Below are 19666 nucleotides of genomic sequence, written 5' to 3'. Positions count from 1 at the left end.
ATGGTGGATGATACAGTACTTCCCAGTCCCATCGACCGAACAGAGCAGCTACAGCGTGCACTGTATGTGCCCGTGCATGCAAAATGATGGGTGGGTTGTGCATAAAGTGTCGCTGCTTCTTTCACAAAGCTGGTCACAGGTGATGCTCCAAAAACAAACAGTAATATTGTGCATTGATGGTCTGCCATGGAGGAATGTAATGCATTAGGATAACATCACAGTCGTACATGAGAATCGCCATGACTTTCACCATACTAGGGCTCTGACGCACTTTCAACTTTTGCAGCAATCCATAGTGATGCCATTCATTGGATTAGCGTTTCAGTTTAGGTTCGTACAATGTGGCTCATGTCTCATTCAGTGTTATGATATAGCGTAAGAAAGCCTCTCCTTCGCGCTCATAGCGTGTCTGAGCAGCATCATAACGCATCCATTTCTGCATTACCATCAAGTCGTGTGGAACCCATCATGATGCAATTTTTCGCACGCCCAGGTGCTCCTTCAAGATGCGAAGCACGGTTGTATGCGCTAATCCGGTTTCGTGGTTGAGCTCACAAATCGTATGGTGCCGATCACTGTCCACTAATGCAGCAACAGCATGTGCGTCTTCTTCAGAGATGCTAGGATGACCTGCCCGATGCATGTCTGCCACAGTTTGCCGAACTTCATTTAAGGCCGTTACCCAACGTGCCACTGTTCTGTATGCCAATGCCAGTTCCCCACACGCCTCTTGAAAACCTTGATGACACTGTTGTGCTGTACGACCTCTGGCACATTCAATCTTGATGTAACTCCATTGTTCCTGTTTCGAAAACACAGTGACACCGTTACATTAGACCGCTCACTGACAAGTGACTGTGTTTCCGTCTTTTGTGCGCGTGCTGGTGAAGTGAGCCGGGCAAGTCCATTTGCTCGGAGGTAAGGTAAGTATATCAAGGATGTGTTCTGTTAGCAACAATAGTAGATTCCATTGCATAGTGTCTCCATAGCAGTGTTGCCAGTTCCAACCCACATATTTGGGGAAGGACACTTTCCGGGGTACATCATCTTCTTCCATTATCTCCTGTCCTCTTTCACCCCTTGACATTATTGGATTTCTGTGTACCCAATATACAGCATGGTAGCCAGTCTCTTGTGGTGGGGCCATCATGTACCCATTTGGTGGTAGCCCCCTGACATCACAGGGACAACACCGCTGATGCCTGAGCTGTAAACTCCCCACATATGCCAAGGAGTAGATTCCTGTCTTCCTCAGGCATCAGGACTCTCCCGGCAATGGCCATCATGCTAGGTAGCCTTTGCTGTGGCTAAGTGGTGCCTGTGGGGAGAGCCCCTGATCAGAGTGTATGGCATCAGGGCGGATGACCCGCAATGAAGCGGACTAAGTCATCTTTTGCTGGGGACCAAATGGCCCCATCAATCTGTAAGAAAGGAAATGTTGATTTCAGTGCTAACAGGTATGACCCTAAAATGTTCCCTTCCCTATCAAGACCTTGAGAGGAACATAGGGCTTCAGAGAGACAGGATCTGTAATCGCCATGTTACTTAGTGTGCAGCAGAACTGATGGGTCCTCCTTTCTGGAAACTAAGCCTCTGTTTTTTGTTGAGCACCTGAAGGATAAGTTTGAGGAAGTGACAGTGCTGTCCAAAATGCGCAATGAGTCGGTTTTGATTCGGACAGCATCCACAATCCAGTCCCGAGCATTATTCGCCTGTGACAAGCTGGGTGATATTCTTGTTTTGGTCACTCGCCACAAAAGCCTCAGTATGGTCCAGGGAATTATTTTCCATCATGACCTCCTATTACAGTCTGATGATGAGCTACAAGCCAATTTAGAACAGCGGGGTGTTCATTTTGTCCGGCGCGTTTACAGGGGAGCCACCGGTGCCTTCATCTTGGCCTATAAGGGAGATCCATTACCTGAAAAGGCCAAGGTGATGGTGTACTGATGTGATGTCAAACCCTGTGTCCCTCCCCCTATGTCGTGCTTTAAGTGCTGGACATTCAGGCCCATGTCTTCCCGTTGCCATTCCAGCGCCACATGTAGAGACTGCGGACATTCACTACATCTGAAAATTCTATGTGCAGCTCCTCCCACATGTGTGAACTGTGAACAGCATCACTCCCTTTGCTTAGCGGACTGTCCAGTACTCCAAAAGGAGCACAAAATTATGGAGTACAAGACCCTGGACAGGTTGTCTTACTGCAAGGCTAAACTCAAATATGAAAGACTGTGCCCATGATTTCTTCTTACGCTGCCGCCACAACAGCATCGCCATCGGTGATGCTGTTATGCCCATCATCTCAGGTTACTCCAGTGGGCCCTCAGGGCTGCCCATCTTCCTCATTGGTTGGGGGCACATCTTCTTCTGTTGCTCTCAAAGCTTCTACTTTGGGAGCATCGCCCCCCAAAATGCCGGGGGCATCAGTCCCCTCCCTCCCAGCCAGAGACGGAACGGCCGCCTCGGGCCCCTCTTATGCGGAAGGGGTCCGTTGGGACTCTACCTTCCATGGTCCCCCTTCCCCCATGGCCCCCAGTGGTCACCAGCTGGTGGTTGAAAGAGCCACTTGCTGCTGGTTGAAGGGCATCAAGGTCTTCCTCTGTCCCTGGGGCGACTTCCGAGAAGCCCTCCCAGCAAGCCCCTAAGGAGTAGCAAGAGGGCAAAATTTGAAAGAAACGAGAGCCTCCAGTGCCTCCAACACCAGCACTCCCACATGGCTCTGCGTCCGAGGACAAGGTGGAGATTATTCTGGCGTCCCCTGAGGACCTAGATCTTGCCGACACAGCAGATGCCATTGTACTGGGTGCCATCACTCAACCAGTGGCAACAGTTGATGCGGAGGCCTAATTTGCCTCCTGGGTCCCTCCATGCCACCCCAGACAATAGAAAGCGTAATTTTCCAGTGGGACTACGACAGTTTTTTCTCCCACTTGGCTGTGTTACGTCAACTTGTAAGCAGTATCCCAGCTTTTCGCTTTGTCCTTCAAGAGACCTGCTTTCCCACAATGCAGATCCCCACCCTCCTTGACTATCAGGGGTACTACAAAAATTGTCCCGCCTGTGACAGACTGTAGGGTGGGGTATGTATTTTCGTCCTTACCTCTGTCTGCAGTGAACCTGTGCCCCTTCAAACACCTTTAGAAGCTGTGGCTGAGGACAACACAGGAAATTACCGTCTGTAACGTCTACTTCCCTACAGATGGTGAATCACCACCCCATGTTTTGGGTGCACTCATTTCACAGCTTCCCCCACCTTTTCTCGTTCTGGGAGATTTTGACGCTAATAACCCTTTGTGGGGTGGAGCCAAGGTTAATGGCCGTGGCAAAGATGTTGAGGACCTACTCACTCACCTCGACCTTTGCCTCCTCAGTACAGGTGCTCCACACATTTCAGTGTGGCATATATTCAGCCATTGATCTCTTGGTTTGCAGTCCTGGCCTTCTCCCATCTATCCACTGGAGAGCATGTGATGACTTGTGTCGTAGTGACCACTTTCCCATCTTCCTGTCACTCCCCTGTCATCATACCCACGGCCACCTACTCAGATGGGCTTTAGCCAAGGCAGATTGGGAAGCCTTCACCACTGCTGTCACCATTGAGTCTCCCCCACATGGTGCCATCAATGTGGCAGTTGAGCAGGTCACTGCAATGATCGTTTCTGCAGTGGAAATCACGATCCCTTGTTCCTTAGGGTGCCCCCAGTGAAAAAGACAGTACTGTGGTGGTCACGGGAAATTGCTAAGGCCATTAAAGAGATTAGGCAGTCTCTACAGTGACGTAAGAGGCACTCTTCCCTGAAGCATGTAATAGCTTTTAAACAGCTCTGTGCCCATGTTCACCAGCTTATAAAAAGACGGAAAAAGGAGTGTTGGGAGAGGTATGTCTTGACCATTGGGTGCCATACTTCACCTTCCCAAGTCTGGACAAAGATCAGGCGTGGTTTTGAGTACCAGACCCCAACAGGTGTCCCTGACATTGACATCAGTGGCGTGTTATCTACTGACGCAAATTCGATTGACAAGCACTTTGCTGAGCACTGTGCTCGAGCATCTGTGTTGGAGAATTATCCCCCAGCATTTCACACCTTCAAATGGCTGATGGAAAGGAAAGTCCTCTCGTTCAGTACATGCCACAGTAAACCATAAAACGCCCCATTTACAGAGTGGGAGCTCCTCAGTGGCCTTGCACATAGCCCCAACACAGCTCCCGGGCTGGGTTGGAACTACAGCCAGATGATTAAATATCTCTCGTCCGACTACAAGCGACACCTCCTCGTCACCTTCATCTGTATCTGGTGCGATGGTGCCTCTCCATTGCAATAGAGGGAGAGCACCATCATTCCGGTGCTCAAACCTGGTAAAAACCCACTTGATGTGGATAACTATTGGCCCACCAGCCTCACCAGCATTCTTTGTAAGCTGCTGGAATGTATCGTATGTCGGTGGTTGTGTTGAGTCCTGGAATCACGTGTCCTACTGGCTCCGCGCCAAAGCGGTTCCCGCCAGGGTCGCTCTACCACTGATAATCTTGTGTCCCGCAAGTCTGCCATCCAAACAGCCTTTTCCAGACATCAACACCTGGTTGCCGTCTTTTTTGATTTACAGAAAGCTTACAACATGACCTGGCAATATCATACCCTTGCCTTATTATATGAGTGGGGTCTCCAGGGCCCACTTCAGAGTTTTATCCAAAATTTCCTATTGCTCCGTACTTTCTGTGTCCAAGTTGGTGCCTCCCATAGTTCCCCCCCATATCCAGGAGAATGGGGGTTCTTCAGGGCACTCTATTGAGTTTATCTCTATTTTTAGTGGTCATTAATGATCTAGCAGCAGCTGTAGGGCTGTCTGTCTCACCTTCTCTGTATGCAGATGACTTATGCATCTCGTACTGCTCCACTAGTACTGGTGTTGCTGAGCGGCACTTACAGGGAGTCATCCACGAGGCGCAGTCATAGTCTCTGGCCCACAGCTTCCAGTTTTCAGCCGCAAAGTCGTGTGTCACATCACTTATGTCAGCATCGTACCATTCATCCGCAACCAGAACTTTTCCTTAATGACAATCCACTCACTGTAGTGGAGACATGCCAATTCTTAGGACTGGTTTTCGGTACCCGATTGACTTGGTTTCCTCACCTTTGTCAGCTTAAGCAGAAGTGCTGGCAGCACCTCAATGCCCTTCGCTGCCTGAGCAACACCAACTAGGGTGCAGATTGCTCTACGCTGCTGCAGCTCTACGTAGCCCTTGTTCAATACCATCTTGACTCTGGGAGTCTGGTTTATGGTTCGGCGTCACCCTCAGCCTTGCATTTACCACGGTGGCGTTCAACTAGCGATGGGAGCTTTTAGGATGAGTTGGGTGACCAGTGTCCTGGTGGAGTCCCTCCATTGAAGGTTAGGCGTGCACAACTGCTGGCCAGTTACATTGCATCCGAATTACTGTCTTCTTTTCCCACCCACGGTGGTTCATGTCCCACATCAGTGATCCAGGTCAGTGCTTACAATCACAGTTCGTACCCAATCCCTCCTGTGTGAACTAGAGTCCTTTCCTTTACCACCTCCCCTCTGGGTCCATCCGCGTACACCTCCATGTTGTATACTGAGGCTGCAACTTTGTCTGAACCTTTCGCATGACCCTAAGGACACAGTTCCTCCCACTGCTCTCCACTTTCACTTCCTCTCGACTCTTGCCATGTCCCGGGCCTTTGAAGTAGTTTACACCAAGGGCTCGTTGACTGATGGTTATGTTGGTTTTGCCTGTGTTCACAGCAGGTATGTTGAATAGCACTCCTTAGAGATGGCTGCAGTGTTTTCACTGAAGAACTGGTGGCCATATCTCATGCTCTTGAGCACATCCGCTCATGCCCTGGCAAGTTGTTTCTTCTCTGTACTGACTCCTTGAGCAGCCTCCTAGCTATCGACCAGTGCTACCCTCACCATCCCTTGGTAGCGACCTCCCAAGAGTCCCTGTATGCCCTGGAATGGTCCAGTCATTCAGTGGTTTTTGTCTGGACCCCGGGACACTTCGGAATCTCGGGCAACAAACTTGCTGATAGGCTAGCAATTCAGGCTAAGTGGAAACCGTTTTTGGAGATGGGCATCTCTGAACCTGACCTGCATTCTGTATTATGCTAAGGTTTTTCGGCTATGGGAGACGGAATGGCATAACAGTACATCCACCAAACTGCATGTCATTAAGGAAGCTACAAATGTGTGCGCCTCTCGCAGAGACTCTGTGGTTCTCTGCTAGTTCCGCATTGGCCATATGTGGCTAACACATGGTTAGCTCCTCCGTTGCTTGGACCCACCTCGGTGTCACTGTGGCTCCCCTATGACTGTTGTCCACATCTTGCTGGACTGCCCAATTTTAGCCACTCTGCGGCGGACTTTTAACCTCCCCAGCACCCTACCTTTGGTATTGGGTGACAGTGGCTCAACAGCAGATTTAGTTTTACGTTTTATTCGTGAGTTTTTTTTTATCATACCCTCTAAGGGTGGGCATTTGGCCTTTACCCTCCCTCCATTTGAATCTGTCCCCCTTTCTTTACATTTATTTGTCTTGGTGTTCGTCTTGTCCCTTCAAGTGTTCACCTCTCCTTACCTTTTGAGGTGGACATTTTAGTGTCTTGTGGAGTGCCTGGCTCATCCTCTTTTATTCTTGTGATCAGCCAGCCCAGACCTTCTGCTCCATGGTTAATACTTTCTTCTACTTTTCTTTGTGGTGTACATTTCCCCATTTTTTGTTCGTTCCATTCGTTTTCTTTTTAGGTGTGGTTCCGCATTCCTTTTCCCCCCTTTTACTTTCCCAAACGTACTTTGGGTGTTGTTTTAACCCGAGCCTTGTTTATGTCAGGAGAAAGGGACTGATGACCCTGTAGTTTGGTCCTTTATACCCCAAACCCAAACCCTGGATCCCATATCACACATTGAAACTCTTGTCCTCCAGGAACTAGAGCAACTTGCACAGCACCACCTTGAAAAATTCTCCTCCCTGTTCACTTCCTACTCCGGCCTTGGGCTGCCACCCTCCACCACCTCTACAACCACCTCCAAACCAGCCCCCATGCCCCCCTCATAGCTGACAAACCCAATCTTGCAGACCTACTGCATTTACCCCATCCTCAGAAACTCCCTTCCACCTCCATACAGAATCCAGAACCCAAACAGACTCAAAGCACAGTCATGAACCTTTCCTCCAAGAGCCTTAGCCCTGCAGAAGTATCCGTTCTTTCCAAGGGTCTCACCTTTTGCCCCACACCCAGATTCAGTCATGCAGGATTTCTTAAAGAACTTCTCTCATTCAGTTTCTGCAGTGGAAATACATTTTTGCCACCAACCCTACCAATCAGACTCAACCAGAGACCAATGTTGAACCCTGCCTGACTCAGTTCACTCCTCCATCCAACTGTGATCCAGCCCCACTGCCCCCAAATCACCCCGTGTTAACTTTCTGGAATTTCTTAACCTCGAACGTTTCCATACAATCATTCCCCAAACCCCTCAATGTGCAAACTAACCTTACATCTGCAAAAAGAACTGCAATCCACCACCTAAAAACTGATCCTGACCTTATAATCCTACCTGCTGACAAAGTCTCCACCACTGTTGTTTTGAATCAGAAGGATTACGTGGCAGAAGGATTCTGCTAGCTGTCAGATTGTTCCACCAACAAACCCTGCCACAGTGACCCTATTTCAGAAATCCAATGTGATCTCCAGTCTCTCCTCAAATCCTTAGGCCCATCCCAGAACCTCTCACCAGTGTCCATCTCTCTCCTCACCCGTGACACTACCTGCACTCCTACATTCTACATGCTTCCTAAAGTCCATGAACACAACCACTCAGTATGCCACATTTTGTGGCCAGTTACTGTGCCCCCACTGAGAGAATCTCTCCTCTCCTGGATCAACACCTTCAGCTAATTACCTGCAACCTACCCTCCTATGTAAAAGATACCAACCATTTCTTCACCAAATCTCCACAGTTGCTGTTGCTTTACCACATTGTGTACGGCTCATAATATCGATGCCATCTCCCTTTACACTAACATCCCTAATGCTCATGGCTTTACCACTATTGAACACTACGTTTCCCAATGACCAATGGATTCCAAACTAACAGCCTCATCCCGAGTCACCATGATCATCTATACACCTATATCCTCACCCAAAACTACATCTCTTTTGAAGGCATTACCTACAAACAAATCATGGGTGCGGCTGTGGGCACCCGCATGACACCATCCTATGCCAGCTTATACATTGGTCATCTAGAGGAATCCTTCCTTAACACCCAGAATCCCAAACCCCTCACCTGGTTCGTTTTCATTGATGACATCTTCGTGATCCCGATTGAGGGTGAGGAACACTATCCACATTCCTCCAGAACCTCACCACCTTCTACCCCATTTGCTTCACCTGATCCTACTCAACCCAGCAAGTCACCTTCCTTGTTGTTGACCACCACCTCAAATATGGCTACATCAGTACCTCTGCCCATATAAAACCCACCAACCACCAGCAATACCTCCACTTTGACAGCTGCCACCCATTAAATACCAAGAAGTCTCTTCTGTACAGCCTAGCCACACATGTCCATCGCATTTGTAGTGACAGGCCGTCTCTCTCGAAGTATACTGAGGGTCTCACTGAGGCCTTCACAGACCGTAATTACACTCCCAACCTTGTACAAAAACATATCTCCCATGCCTTATCTTTCCAGTCACGCACCACCACCCAAAGTCCCACAGTCTGGCATTCATGACTCAGTATCACTAAGGACTGGAGCAACTGAATCACATTTTTTGCCAGAATTTTGGCTACCACCCTTCGTGCCCTGAAATGATAAATATCCAACCCAATATCCTTCACACCTTTTCCACAGTGGTATTCTGCCACCCACTGAACCTACACAATATCCTCATCCATCCCTACACAGTCCCTGCTCCCAACCCCTTGCCTCATGGCTCATATCCCTGCAATAGAGCTAGATGCAAGACCTGACATGTACATCCTCCTACCATCACCTATTCCAGCCCGGTCACAGGCATCACCTATCCCATCAAAGGCAGTGCTACCTATGAAACCAGTCATGTGGTGTACAAACCATGCTGCATTCTGCGTGAACGTGACAACCAAGGAGCTATGTTCGCATGAATGGACACCAACAAACTGTGGCCAAGAAACAGCTGAGTATGCTGCCCGACATGACATTCTTAATTTCAATGTCTGCTTCATAACCTGTGCCATCTGTATCCATCCCACCAACACCAGCTTTTCCTAATTATGCAGGTGGGAACTCTCCCTGCAATATATCCTATGTTCCTGGCCTCAACCTTCATTAGTCATTGTCCTTACGTATCTAGCCCCTTCCCCCTTCTCATTCCCGCACTACACAGCCCTCTATTCCACCAGTACACCCTCAATCATTTTACTTCTCTCCTTTCTGTGGTCTAAGGATTGGTTTATTATAATGGGACAGGTGGCAGTGAAATGACGTAATACATACCCTCAATTGCAAACAGGAAATAGCAAAGAAAGTTCTTCTGGAAAAGAGAAACCTGTTAACTTTGAATGTATATGTAAATGTTTTTTCTGATGTTACCAGTGAAAACCCCAACTTCCAATTTTTTAAAGAATGAAACACATGTCATATCTCCTGAACTGTATGCTGTACAGTGATACTATTTTTGTGAGTACATTCAGTAGTATCCTCATACTGTAGGCAAAATGCATTGAGATTAGAGTTAACAGTAGAGAAATAATAAATTAGAACATCGTGGCTGATGCTGCAGTTTTACTGCAAGAACAGTGAAAATATAGCAAATGATAAACTTTTACCCGTCCATCATTTTATGGAGAGTGACATTGAGAACAAGATTCAAGAAGGTGTGAAATTATGTGTAAAGTATGCTGGATGGTGCTAAATGCTCTCATTCTCAAATACAGAATAAATATAGTCTGGGTAATTTCTGTACAGTTAGTTACATACCCTCAAGACACGTACACAGTTTCTAACTGTAAATTTGACTCATAGAATTAAAGCTTTAACATAAGATTTTGACTCGTAATGGGCGGATTATGCTAGTATTTTAAATTTTTTAATTCACTCAGTAACTGTGTGAAAAAGAAAATAAAATCTTTATTATCTCTGGAGTCCAATAGATAGGCAACCTAGCAGTGGGATTGTGCCCAAGGTTAGCTGTTTACTAGTGTAAGGACTTGACCAGAATGTAGCCTTGAACACAAGTGAAATGTGAATAATAAACAGTTTAGATAAGAAGAGAATAGATTCTTTTGAAATGTGGTATTACAGAAGGGAGTTGAAAATTAAATGGGTAGTTTGGATAAGTGATGAGGTGGTACTGAATAAAATTGGAAAACAACTTTACCATAAAATTTGACTAGAAGAAGGGAACGGTTGATTGGACGCATACTGAGGCATAAAAGATTTGTCAGTTTGGTCATGGAGGGAATTGTGAGGCAAAAATTGCAGAGAGAGACCAAGAGTTGAACACAATAAGCAGGTTCAAATGCACGTATTGCAAGTTGCATTAGTTATGGAGAGATGAAGAGACTTGCATAGGATAGGCAAACATTTAAAATGAAACGTTTCTCATTATGACTAGGACATAAACTGCTTATAAATTTAAGTTCAAAAATTGCAGTCTTTTCATTAACTTATGCAGATTGTTGCAAAAGAAATGTTTTGGAGCAAGAAAGAATTTTATAACAGTCGATACAGATCTTGATGAATTGGAGATGTCTGATGGACTATCACGTTATCACATCCTTTTCATTTGGTACAGATGCAGAAAGTATTGGATGATTCTCTTGGAAGATGTTGCATTCCTGCATAATTAGAAATAATGTTCTGACAACCAAAATTTTACAGAATTCCTCATTTGTTGATTGATTCTTCCCTTCTGCTTCTCCACTGCAAAGCTTTTGAGCACAGACACACTGTGCCAGACTGAGCAAAAACACTCTAAAACTCTCCCATGTGGTCACAGCTGCAGCTACTTTCATGATCTTATAATAATCAAAGCAGTGTTTACGTACACTACTGGCCATTAAAATTGCTACATCATGAAGATGACGTGCTACAGACGCGAAATTTAACCGACAGGAAGAAGATGCTGTGATATGCAAATGATTAGCTTTACAGAGCATTCGCACATCGTTGGCGCCGGTGGTGACACCTACAACGCGCTGCCATGAGGAAAATTTCCAACCAATTTCTCATCACAAACAGCAGTTGACCGGCGTTGCCAGGTGAAACGTTGTTGTGATGCCTCGTGTAAGGAGGAGAAATGCGTACCATCATGTTTTTGACATCTATAAAGGTCAGATTGTAACCTATTGCGATTGTGGTTTATCTTATTGCGACATTGCTGCTCACGTTGGTCGAGATCCAATGACTGTTAGCAGAATATGGAATCAGTGGGTTCAGGAGGGTAATATGGAACACCATGCTGGATCCCAATGGCCTTGTATCACTAGCAATCGAGATGACAGGCATCTTATCTGCATGGCTGTAATGGATCGTGCAGCCATGTCTCGATCCCTGAGTCAACAGATGGGGACGTTTGCAAGACAACAACCATCTGCACGAACAGTCCAACGATGTTTGCAGCAGCATGGACTATCAGCTTGGACACCGTGGCTGCGGTTACCCTTGATGCTGCATCACAGACAGGAGTGCCTGCGATGGTGTACTCAACGACGAACTTGGGTGCACGAATGCACTCTGTCTTCAGGCCACAAGTGGCCCATTAGGACCATCCAACCGCCTCAGTGGAGGATGCGGATAGGATGGGCATGTGGTCAGCACACCGCTCTCCTGGTCGTTATGATGGTTTTCTTCGACCGGAGCCGCTACTATTCGGTCGAGTAGCTCCTCAATTGGCATCACGAGGCTGAGTGCACCCCGAAAAATGGCAACAGCACATGGCGGCTGGATGGTCACCCATACAAGTGCCGGCCACGCCCGACAGCGCTTAACTTCAGTGAACTCACGGGAACCGGTGTATCCACTGCGGCAAGGCCATTGCTGGGTGCACGAATGGCAAAACGTCATTTTTTCGGATGAATCCAGGTTCTGTTTACAGCATCATGATGGTCGCATCCGTGTTTGGCAACGTCGCAGTGAACGCACATTGGAAGCGTGTATTCGTCATCGCCATACTGGCGTATCACCCGGCGTGATGGTATGGGGTGCCATTGGTTACACGTCTCGGTCACCTCTTGTTTGCATTGACGGCACTTTGAACAGTGGACGTTACATTTCAGATGTGTTATGACCCGTGGCTCTACCCTTCATTCGATCCCTTCGAAACCCTACATTTCAGCAGGATAATGCACGACCGCATGTTGCAGGTCCTGTACAGGCCTTTCTGGATACAGAAAATGTTCGACTGCTGCCCTGACCAGCACATTCTCCAGATCTCTCACCAATTGAAAACGTCTGGTCAATGGTGGCCGAGCAACTGGCTCGTCACAATACGCCAGTCACTACTCGTGATGAACTGTGGTATGGTGTTGAAGCTGCATTGTGAGCTGTACCTGTACACACCATCCAAGCTCTGTTTGACTCAATGCCCAGGCGTATCAAGGCCGTTATTACTGCCAGAAGTGGTTGTTTTGGGTACTGATTTTTCAGGATCTATGCACCCAAATTGCGTGAAAATGTAATCACATGTCAGTTCTAGTATAATATATTTGTCCAATGAATGCCCGTTTATCATCTGCATTTCTTCTTGGTGTAGCAATTTTAATGGCCAGTAGTGTATTTGTTAAGACTCACAGTATAATCCAAATCATTTCCTTACAGGATTCACATTACAATTTGCTTGGCATCTTAGACTAACCCAATTACATTGATTATTTTTATCGACATTTTCTTTTCTGATGAAATTTCCAGAATTATCACATTTAACTTAATTCAGTATTTTTTCTATTTCACTTTGGCGGTCAGCATTTGTCCAGAAGAATTAAAATGGTAATTAGTATGATCATCTTTCCAGTAAGTGTAATTCTTCAGAATCTTAAGTCTTTATGTGAATTATGTAATTTTGAGAATACAACATGTTATGTGTATCTATTGTTATTTGATTTGCAGTTATTTCATTTAAAACTGAATGTAAGTAAAAGAAAACTTATAGAGGGAGCTTATTCCGAATACCAGCAAACTGTGTTACCAAATGGCTAATGTGGAGCACACAGTCAGTTGCATTTTCCTATGTAGCTACCTGGTGCAAAAAAAAATTTGGTTTTCAGTATTTCATATAATTATCGACCAAACTTAAACTGCTGTCATTATTTTTTGTTAAACTTTTTTACGTTGTTAGAAACTGTGTAAGATATATACACGTAAGTAGCGTAGCTCACTGTGCACACATTGCCCAGATTATATTCATCCATTACTTAAGAATAAGACGACTTATGAGTTACAACAAATTTTACTCATGACTTCAAACCTTTTTTTCTCACTGACACACTGAACAAAATGATGGAAGGAGAAAGAAAAAAAAGTTTATCACTTATTACATTTTCTCCTGTTTGTGCAGTAAAACTTCAGCGTCAGGTATAATGTTTTAATTTATTAATTCTTCACTACTGATTGTATTCACAACACGTTTTGCAGACAGTATGCACATATGCCATTGAATGTACCTATGAAATTATATCCTTTTACAACACATATTTCTTGAGGTATGATATCATAATCATTAGGTACATCAAAAACTACTTTTTTCTTGGAAGGAATTGCAAATTACCCATTGTTTGATAATGAGAGCACTTAATACTTCCAACAAACTTTAACCATGATTGTACTTTTTCATTAACCGAGGGGGGATAATCTGAAACTAATAAAACAATCATAATTAGGGTTTTGCATCTTCAGTGATAATGGTTTTACATGCTTAACATTAAATATTTAATACATTAATTCATTTGTAAAGTATTCAGATGTTTGAAGCTGTTTTATATGTGGAAGTTCGATTTCTTAAAGAATTATGGTTGGCATTTTACTGATGTAAACTATGAAATGAAATGCTATCAGAATTGAAAAATTAACTATGGAAAAAGAAATATGCAAGTATACTGTGATGTATGTTAGTTGCGGGTATCACAATGTTGGCTAAGTGAATCTGTCTGTTACATTAGAAGAGTTGCATCAAGCCAGTCTTCGGACAGAAGATGACAGTGGCAACAATGACGGCAAGAGTAATAACAATAACAACAAAATAAACAAACAAAACCAAATATTAGGGGATATAGGTTGTTAAGTGTTGACAGGTACACAGGAGTTTTATTTATCTGTTTGTATTCAGTCCATTAAAATAGAGACAGGGAGTTAAACTGCAGGTAAATTGTCTGGATACTGCGTAACTCTGTAAAGAGATGTTTACCTTCAACATGTTTCAGTAGAGCGAATGGTTCATTATAACTCTCTTATATGAATGGTATTTGAAGTCTGCCTTGACAGTTAATACTGTATTGCTGTCTTTTTATCCACTTTGCTGAAATGGGTACCACATGCTGCAGATTTCATAAGTTATAGTTTTCCTGAAGAAGAAAATCAAACAGATTTCTGAATTACTGCACGCTGTCAAAGAGTGTTGCTCATGTAAAGTGTTGAAAAACAACAACACACATTGAAAACTTGGATATTTTGTCATGTGAGATGGTGCTGGATTCAATTACAAGAAAAGAATTCAAATTACCTTATGTCTGTACAAGTTTAGGTTTTCCAAGGTTTCCATAATTGCTGGGTGAACCTTGAAATAGGGCACACATGATTTTCTTAACTGTTTGTGTAACCATTCAAAGTTTGTAATTCATCTCCACTGATCTTGTTGGCAATGCTATTTTAAACCTTAATCTTCCTTCATTTTTACAAAATCCCTGAGATAAAAGATTATGTTTTATGTCATTGTAAATTAGACATTAGTTATTACTGTTGGTGAGTAAAACATCATTAACAAGTTTATCCTACAATTAATTATGTACAGATTCAATTTGTTTAAATAAAAATAATTCATATTTTTAGGTGCTCTGCCTCCGAACAGGATACAGAAGTGTTCCACTGAAAAATGGCTATAGTGAAGATCTTGAGCTAGCATCATTGCTAGTTCATATCAGTATAACAAATCCAATGGTAAGTCGAAAGCAGTTTTATGTGCTAACACATTAATTTCTCCTTCTTAGTATTTCAGGCATACGTCATGATGATTGTTGAAACTTTAACGTGCAAATATTTTTATTTTTTCTTCAGGGGGTTAGGGAAGGTAGGAAACAGGAGAAAGAAAATGTAAGCTACAGAGTTTCAGATGGTGGAACATTATATGTTTTAGAGTGTGTAGAGATCGTAGGTCGACAAAGTGGGGTACAAGAAAGGCACAGAGCTTTAGTTTACAATTGTCAAAGCAAAAACAGTTGATGGAAGGCAAGTACTAGGGAAATTGCCCTGCTCAGTGCCAGTGATGTGTTTAGATGCTTTAATGCTGATGGTAGCTATGTGGTTCGTGTCAAACAAAAACCAAAAGCCTTTGGTGCTCTGGGAGAGGCATCAAGGGGGGAAACAACACATGATGAGCGAGGCTAGCCCTTTTGAGGAGATATCAACAAAACTAAAATCAAGTAGTGGGATGAACATGCTTAACAATGTCTTATTGTGAAATGAAAAGGGGGAAAGATACCACATTCTGTATACACAGTGGAGTAAAGATGATTGAAGGAACCTTTTAATTCAGTGAAGCAGCTCTATAATAGAGCCTTCCTTAAAGACAAAGCAACTGCAGATAAATCTAGTAGATTTTATGGCTAAAGCAATTTCTAAACTTCAAAATAAGAAGAAAACTTGTAAGGTCCCACCTTTTGAATTTGGCTGTCTCTTGCCAACAAGAGCAACCGTCAATCAGTTAAGGTGAACTGAGCAAATGCATGACCCTGAATTACAGTAGCTTGTTTGGTACATTGTACTGCTGTGTTGCAAGTGCTTACTTATGTGCCCTACGTCTGTTCAAGCTGAAAATAAAACAAGTTTTATGCATGATCATAGGGTTGAATAAGTGTTAAATCAGCCACATTTACAACTAATATATGCCTGTTAGCCAGGAAAATCAGTGATGGTAACCAATAAAAAAAATGTATTGAGCACTACAGCTGATTGACACTGATATCAATGATTTTTAAAGTTGTGGTTTCCAGTGATCATTGAAACTGTGTGATTGAAATTAAAAGTAAATATTTATTCATATAATTTGTATTAAAACTTGCAATTCATGGCATCACACTGTTTCAAATAACAGATGTGGGTCAAGTGGAGCGCTAGCAAACACTGCAAGTGCAGCAGACTTGCATATATGTGCTAGACAATTCCTTGAAACTACTATCTATCTATCTATCTATCTATGTTAATGACACATTACTAGAAAGTTCTGACACACCTGTACTTTCACTGAAGTCAAACAGTTCATACATCAAAATACAGTTCAAAGTCTCATGGCATTAGCCTACTTTCTGCGTATGATGTTTGAAAGCATTTAAACTATGCCAGTGCCTATGACTGAAAGCCCACACACATTTCTATGTTCTGATGGCTGCTCAGTGACTATCACATGCAAAAACTTAAGTATCAGCTCATAACCAAATTCTCTCACCTAACAAGAGCTGAATAATTCAAAGTATTGAACGTATATCCAGACTGTGAATCAAAAATATATTAGAGTGTGAAACCAGATCCTACGTAGCCAAGGGAGAAAGTATGACATACAACAAGTGTTCTGTCACTCGGCCTTATATACTCTCGCATTACACCAGACCCCATCGTAACCATCAAAATCTAAGAAGATATCCCACAGTACAAATTTACAATAAATTATGCCTACTGTTAATGTATTGAAAGGTATGCCTCTCTTTGCTGGTCATTTTGTAATCCCACACATCATTCAAAGTCTGCTGGTTCATTAACAAACAATAATAAAATATATTTTGAACACACATGCTCATCATTTTTACAATAAATTTTTAAATATATCGAGTGCTTCTTTTGTTCTGTTCAATGGTGTGGTCAGAATTGATACTGGGGTACATTAGGAGAGTGGGATTGGTTTGCACTGCACAGTGCTTTATTCATACAAGGTGGGGCAGATAAAAGTAACCCGGAGAACAGAGTTCCTGGTTACAAAGAAACACAGTAAAGGGAAGGAAATACAGTACTAACCAGACTATAGCAGATGTTTAAAGTGACCACCATTCATCTCTTGGCATTTTTGGGTACTGAAGGCAGATTTCAAGCTGAACTGCTGGAATTGCTAGAATGTCATCTGAAATGTTCTGCTGCAGTTCTTGAAGACTATGACTATCTTAGATGTATGGGCTCCCCACACAAAGTAATAAAACATTGACAGATCATGTGACCTGGGTGGCCATCTAGGACCACAACCAGAGTGACCTCTGCTGACAACTCTTGTCAGGTGAGAAGATTGTGTAAATATGCACAGAGGTTTGTGGCTATATGGCAAGTTGCCTCACCCTGTTGTAAGTAATTGTAGCTCTTCCTCCTTCATTAATACTGCCACAAATGGTTTCAAAATTTTGGCAATGTAATGCACCAAAGTCATCACCTAATGAAAGACGATGGAAACAATAATGCAACATGCAGACACTACACACCAAACCCTGACCTAATCATGCAATGATTTTTCATGGTAGTGATATGAATTCTCTGCTGCCCAGAACCTTTGATTGTGTGAATTGACATAACCATTCAAGTGAAACCAGGTTTCGTCAGAATGAAAGAACAGATCCATGCACAAATCATTCGTTTTTATCTCAGCAAACAGTCACTAGCAAAACTGGAGTCACTGAAGAGCATCTGCTGGTTTTAATTCATGAACAACAGACGCTCAGTAGAGATGCCTGTACAGGTCCAGGTGGAGTGTTCATCTGCACGATCAATGTGATATGCGAGTCTCTTGCGACAGGTGTCGAGTTGATTTGGTAAGACTTTGAAGCATTTTCTGGTGAACTGCATCCTTTTTTTTTCTGGTGTGTGGGCACATTTCGGAATGTTTTTTGACTTGTTCAAAACAGATCCTGTCTGACACCGTTTTTAGACTAAGCATTGCTTTTGTTGTCACGTAACTTTCCACAATGAACACAAACTGCTCCACTGTGAGTACCGTTGTCCCTTTTGCACTACTCCACTCACACTGACACAGACCACACTATGCTCTGAACTGGTGTGGATCACGTGATGGGTGTACACATGGTGTATGCACATCACAGGTGTGGTTATGTGCATACATTCACATCCAACTGTATCCACTCGTTCAGCCCACTTTTATTTTCTCTGTCCTGTATTACCTGTATGTATGAAGGATTCAGCATTCTGTCATATTTCCATAATTGGATTAATGAAAATGCACATCAATGTACACTGGTGTGCAAAACTTAAAAATGAAAGTAACTTACATTGAAATATAACTCTTAAATAACATAGCTCCATGAAACTTGGACTATACATAGAAAGAACTGCTATGGTCTTGTACGGAAAGTAACTGAAAGAAATACACACTGAGACAAACAGAAATTCAAAGACAATTATTACACTGAAGTTGCTGTGATTTGTGGTGGTCCCATAGCCGTCAAAACCATGGGACATGGTTCATAATAGGGCATGTGTCAATACCGGTGAGATTTTAAACTGGAAAAAGGATGGTTTGGAGCTCCTAAAACAACTTAGTTCAGCCACATTTGCACTTCAAATATTCAGCAGACAGAAATCAGTAAGCTGACATATTTTGCAAATTTTCATTCAGTAATATTTTATGCCATGGGAGACTTGTTTACGGACGTGGTCTGGGGGATAGTGCCTGTCTGTGAAGGCCTTGGTGAGAACCTCAGCATACTGAGCAAGGGAGTTTTTGTTACTGCAGATAAGCCATCCCCAGGTAGACGGGCCATATGGGAGATATTTTTTTGCTTGAAAGTGATTACAGCTGTCAAAATGCAGCTACTGTTAGTGGCTGGTGGGTTTAATGTGGACAGAGGTATGGATGGAGCCATCAGAGAGTATGAGGTCAATTTCTAGGAGGAGGACCAACTGAAGCGGATGGTAGAGAAGGCGTTGAGATTGTGAAAGAACGAAGATAGGGTGTCTTGGCCCTGAGTCCAGATCATGAAGATGCCATCAGTGAATCTGAACCTCTTTATCGCCCACAAAAAGGTTGGCATAAGAGGGTGCCATGCACGTGTCCATCAATGTCCGGCAGATTTTTTTATATACCTTCCCTTCAAATGAGAAGTAGTTGTGGTTTAGCATAAAGTAAGGTGCATGAGGAATGAAGTAGTGGTTTTGGAGCTGAAAATCAATTATGACATTGAAATAAACCATTTTAAAAGTCTTTGTGGTTGGTTGTCACCAACAATTTGCAAAATGTCATCCTACGAGGGCGGTTCAGAAAGTAACCTCCGATTGGTCACAGTGCGGGTTTTGGGGGGAGTAGCGACGCCATCTGTGCGTTCACGCACTCAACAGGTCAGTCGGCATCAAGCCGTGGTCGAGTAAACGTCGTACCTGCGCTAGTTTAGTTTTTGTGGCAGTTTGAAATGTGTACTGCAATAGAAAACCCCGCCAAATGTGAAGTGCGTGCTGT

At 43.6% G+C, this 19666-nt stretch overlaps 1 protein-coding gene across 1 annotated transcript in view; it reads left to right on the top strand.

The window, feature by feature from the left end:
* LOC124612534 (1-phosphatidylinositol 4,5-bisphosphate phosphodiesterase gamma-1) overlaps nucleotides 1–19666 on the top strand; it is a 258728-nt gene that overhangs the window by 220115 nt on the left and 18947 nt on the right. Inside the window, exon 21 of the mRNA XM_047140800.1 lies at nucleotides 15055–15162. Coding sequence (XP_046996756.1) covers nucleotides 15055–15162 — 108 coding nt within the window. The remainder of the gene's footprint in view (nucleotides 1–15054; nucleotides 15163–19666) is intronic.

The sequence above is a fragment of the Schistocerca americana genome, chromosome 4, assembly GCF_021461395.2.
Source record: "Schistocerca americana isolate TAMUIC-IGC-003095 chromosome 4, iqSchAmer2.1, whole genome shotgun sequence".
Classification (NCBI taxonomy): domain Eukaryota; kingdom Metazoa; phylum Arthropoda; class Insecta; order Orthoptera; family Acrididae; genus Schistocerca; species Schistocerca americana.
This window is presented reverse-complemented; position numbering and strand designations above follow the sequence as displayed.